General features: G+C 39.6%; 1 protein-coding gene across 1 annotated transcript in view; it reads left to right on the top strand.

Moving 5' to 3' along the window:
* Positions 1 to 974: 974 nt before the first annotated feature.
* CAMK4 (calcium/calmodulin-dependent protein kinase IV) overlaps positions 975 to 4737 on the top strand; it is a gene marked incomplete at its 5' end in the record, with an annotated part of 17248 nt that continues 13485 nt past the window's right edge. The window contains 2 exons of the mRNA XM_010083950.1: positions 975 to 1065; positions 2935 to 3009. Coding sequence (XP_010082252.1) covers positions 975 to 1065; positions 2935 to 3009 — 166 coding nt within the window. The remainder of the gene's footprint in view (positions 1066 to 2934; positions 3010 to 4737) is intronic.

The raw sequence follows: 4737 nt of genomic DNA, 5'->3' as shown, positions 1-4737 counted from the left end.
AGAATTCATCTCAGATGCTAATTCAAGTGTAGCTGTGCTTTCTAGATGAATATTCAACCATTTGTGATTTGCTGCCCATACACTGGGTTTTTTTAATAGTGAAAACACAGCTGAGTGAGATGCTAATAAAATCTAGACCGGGAGACTTCAAATAAGATAACATGATTCTTCCTTTAAGCATCTTTCTTCCAAGGCTGCGGTGATTTCTACTGAATATTTCATCAACAAGAAATACTGAATTTGTTTCACTAGTTTGTCCTTTTTTGTCTATCAGTATTTTATATATATTTTTAATGGCCGTCTAGAGCAGTGTAAGAGGCAGCCATATATTCCACAAATTCTTCTTTCCATTACTGCAAGGCAGGAACATAATCTTTAAAGTAATTCAGTGGTGAGTGAATTCACATGTACTGCATCTGCCTCAGCAAGACAGATGGATTTTCAAGACTCTGCAACGGGGTGGTTTCAAAATCCTTGAGAAATCTGTTCCAGGGACCTCAAAGATTTTAGAGTTGGCCCAGGACACATACTGGATCCTTTATACTCAAAGGTGTCTGTTTAATAGTTTAATGGTTGTATGACCGTTTTCTTATCTTTCAGACTGTTACAATATGCAAAAACCATAAGACTTCCTCTGAGACAGAGTTTGGTACCTCAGCATATATTAGATTACTTCCTAGAAGCTCCCACTGTATTTAAAAAGTCAGAAATACTTTTTTAGGTGTTTTTCTTCTTTAATGGAACTGATGCTCTCTTTACCTTCCAAATTTTAGTTTCCTGTTCAGATTACAATATGCATCCAAGGATCCTGTGCTGAGCAGCTTTGCAGAAAAAAAGCTGCCGAAAAGTGACTCTTGTGTCACACATGTAGCAGATTATTGATCTTCTGCTATAGACTATTAGAAAGATATCAACTCATGCTTAACCATAACATCTTATTCTCACTTAAATATTTTGTCTTTCTCTTTTTCTAGTACCTGCATGCAAATGGGATTGTGCATCGTGACTTGAAGCCAGAAAATCTACTCTATGCAACGCCAGCACCAGATGCACCACTAAAAATTGGTGAGCAGCATTATGCTTCCCTAATTCCTTTGCATCAGTAATATGTGCTAACTGGTGTTTACAGTATATATGTCTCACAACCACTTTATTCTAGGGTAACGCTTATACTCAGATGAACAGCATGTTACTTCTTCAGCAGCACACATGGTGTTTTTAAAACCAGTACAAACCTAGATGCTTGCTTAGAGGATTTATAGCCAAAATTGTGCGGAACGTGGCAGAGAATAAAGCACTCAGGAGGAACAAGAAGGATCATGAGATCAGTGTACAGCTGCATGCACCACTTTTGTGCTGCTCCTTTTTTTTTGTCAAACTAGTATTTTAAGAGGAAAGATTCATTGGTGTGAAAGTACAAGTGTGCAGATAAGTGGTAGAAAGCAAACTGAGCAAGGCTGACTTCTGTTTTGAAGGCAGATTTGAGGGATAAGAAGTGATCTTCGCAAAGAGAAGCTATCTGAAGCACAGTCAGCACCACGGGGGGCATGAGGGGGAACAAGGTGAGACCAGGCTCTCCTGGATGGGGATGTACTATGCCAGGTCTGGTGTGGATGGTGGCCGCTTGCAAAGGGCATGACCTCCAGAAATGCTGGGTATGCCCAGTTTTTGCTTGAGGAAGGAGGAGCTCTGTGCAATGCTCCTCAGCGGTATGTAACCAGTTTGGAAATACCGCTTTGACCTCTCTTGCTGGGGTGCATGTAAGGAGTGAGTGTTGCCATGTTCGTCAGTCCAGTGTTCATCATGGGTTTCAGATTTCCACAAACTAGTCTCAAGCAATCTTGCATCTCAGTATGATGGTATCTTAACATTTCTCTCCTCTCCTTTTCTCTGCTCTTCTCTTTCCTCAAAAGAGCTGTAATGTGATAGTTTAATGCAGCACCCAGTGGCCTCAGTTTTACGGCCAGAGTGATGTAGGGGTTTCTGAAGCATTTTCCTAAATGCTGTGATTCTTCATGTTCTCGTTAAAATTATTGACTTGTTTAAACTGAGATCTGATTTACAGAGAGTGGCAGAGTTTATAAACGTGTATTTCTGTTTAGGTAAATAATGATGCATAAATGATAACCATTTAGGGACAAATGAACCCTAACTATGCATATCTAGAATAAAATATGATCTACTTTTATCCTTATCTTGAGTCAAGACATTCCCTTTTATGTGCACTGTAACAAAACAAAAATACTTTTATTTTTCAATTTTTAAGGCCAGTTTTTCATCACTCAAATTGAAATTTGAAGAAGTTCAGTTTATGCTCAGTGAAAACTAAAAGAGTTGTGAACACTTCCGTTTTTAGTCTTTAAAAAATGAGTCATGCAAGTACGATGTGTAACATCATGAAGGCACTTGCTGTCTGAGTAGTAATTCAGGGTGGAAACACTGCAAAAAAGATGGTCAGTACTTCTTCTGGCACAACCCCCATGGCCCTGGAAAGCCTTTGTCGAAGTACTGCTGGGATTTTGTCTTGCGGGGACTGAGTACTCTGACCCTTATCCAAGAAATCACTGATGCACAATTTTTTAGCCCAGAATTGTTCTGTTAATTATATCGGATTGCTCTCAGAGTGGAAGCTGAATATATACTAAAATGCATTTCTGGATTACTGCTTGTACGTCCTTAGGCATCCCATTGTATTGGCTGTGTGCAGTCTTCAGGATAAAATACAAGCAACATTTCTTACAAGCACAAGCAAGAGCTGGGAATACCCATTTGTACTGATAAATTTTGCTTCTGGATTGCAGTCTGGGTACATTCTTTCAATTGATCATCATCTATGGAAATGACAGTACTGTTCATTTAATTACATATACAATGTAAAAAAAAAATATATTTACAAGGAGCAAGAACATTAACATTCCTAAACAATCTTAACAGCTGACTTTGGACTTTCCAAGATTGTTGAAGATCAGGTGACCATGAAGACAGTTTGTGGAACACCAGGGTACTGTGGTACGTTGTTTTATTATATATAGTATGCTGCATTTATGCGGGGATGTTACATTTTCTCTTTCTAAAGTCTTCCTGAAGTCAAAATTCAAAAACTCCTAAAAAGCATAAATAAAAACCTAAAATTCAGTACAGACACTGGGTTAAATTTTTCTAAATTCGTATTCTCTAGTGTTGAAGCTTAATAGCCAAAACATGTGTTACGGTGCACGTTCATTACTTGCATAGAAACAAGTTCAACGATCATAAAAATGCTGAAATTACTAAAATAATATGGGAGTGGCATCAGCAGAAATTTGGACTATGATGGAAACAGTAAAAATTTACAGAATTCATAATGATTATGGATATTTCAATATTGCTTAGAGTGAATTTCTCTTAAAGTTAATTTTTTTTTAACATAGAGGAAATAAAATTATTCCTTAGAGTAAGGTCATAAATTAATCCCCTAAAGCCAAAACATTTCAGCAAATACATGCTTTTAAATGCAGGCTTGACTCAGATCATTCTGATCCACGCTGGAGTGGGTGCTGTATAACTGAATTATGAGTGCAATGTCAAGGAGCACTTTGGGGCAGATCTTGTTGGCTGGGGCAACTGGTGTAGCTCTAGTCATCTCTTTCAGCACTGAAAAGGCTTTGTCACTCTTAACTAATCCTCTTCTCTGCTAAACAAAATAAGAACGAAATCATAGGTTTGCTTCAGTGTTACAAAGACAGTGAGAATCAGCATGCACTGCTGCTTAGCAAAATGACAAATTTGTCTGTGCATTCACAGTACTTCAACAAGCCTGAGTTTATGGATAAGTTCCGAGCAAATACCTAAGTTGTGAGTTTGGCACTGTATTACTCAAGGACAGTAATTTCAATTACTTTAATAATTTAGAAATTAGGAAGTTATATACTTAATAATGTTGGGTTTATATCTTTCAGTTGGTGGCCTTTAGGGACACTTTATACTTTTTTGACTGTGGAAGACGTGCACAAAGTTTAGAAACTGTTTCATTTCAATTATCCTGTTCTTACATGTTTCTGTTTTTTTTCCAAAATCACAGCTACTTTGTTCTTCTCAGTCTTGTAGCTTTTAATAGTGTAAGGCATCTAATTTGAATTAAAGATAACTACCCTTGTTACTTGAAATTGAAACAATGTGGCTGTCCCCTGCACTTCTTCAGCAGCAGTGTCCCCAGGTCAGAGGTGATGGTACAGTCCTGTAGGATGCTCCATCCCTATGGAGACCCTCTTGTCTGCCTCCAGGCAGGTGCTCTGCAGAGCAGGGCAGACCCCTAGTGGGTTCTGGCGCAGTTTCCTGCAGCAGTACCAAGCTGTGCAAGGCTGAGCAGCCAGAAGCTGGATGGAGTCTCCCAGACTACCTGGTAGCTTTCAGCAGGGCATCCCGTGCATGCTGTCAGGCTCCTGGTACAGAACCTGTATGCACAGCTTTGCTGTCAGAGCAGGGACAGCTAGCTCCTGCATGTGCACAGAAGCTCACCTGCACTTCTAGAACCAGGAGTGAGCCAGAAATGGGTTCTCCTGAGCCAGAACATGCAAAAGGAGGCCCTCTGGCATAAGAGGATTGCAGCTGCTTCACCTTTCATTGCAAGGCAGTTCCATGTCAGCAGACCAGCTAATGGCCAGGGAGGCTGGTGATCTTGTTTACACCAGGGCAAGCCTGCTTGGTGGATGCTCACCTCCAGTAACCAATGTGATCTTGTGGAGAAAACTATTTCTG

This window comes from Pterocles gutturalis, unplaced genomic scaffold (assembly GCF_000699245.1).
Source record: "Pterocles gutturalis isolate BGI_N339 unplaced genomic scaffold, ASM69924v1 scaffold16650, whole genome shotgun sequence".
Taxonomy (NCBI): Eukaryota; Metazoa; Chordata; class Aves; order Pterocliformes; family Pteroclidae; genus Pterocles; species Pterocles gutturalis.
This window is presented reverse-complemented; position numbering and strand designations above follow the sequence as displayed.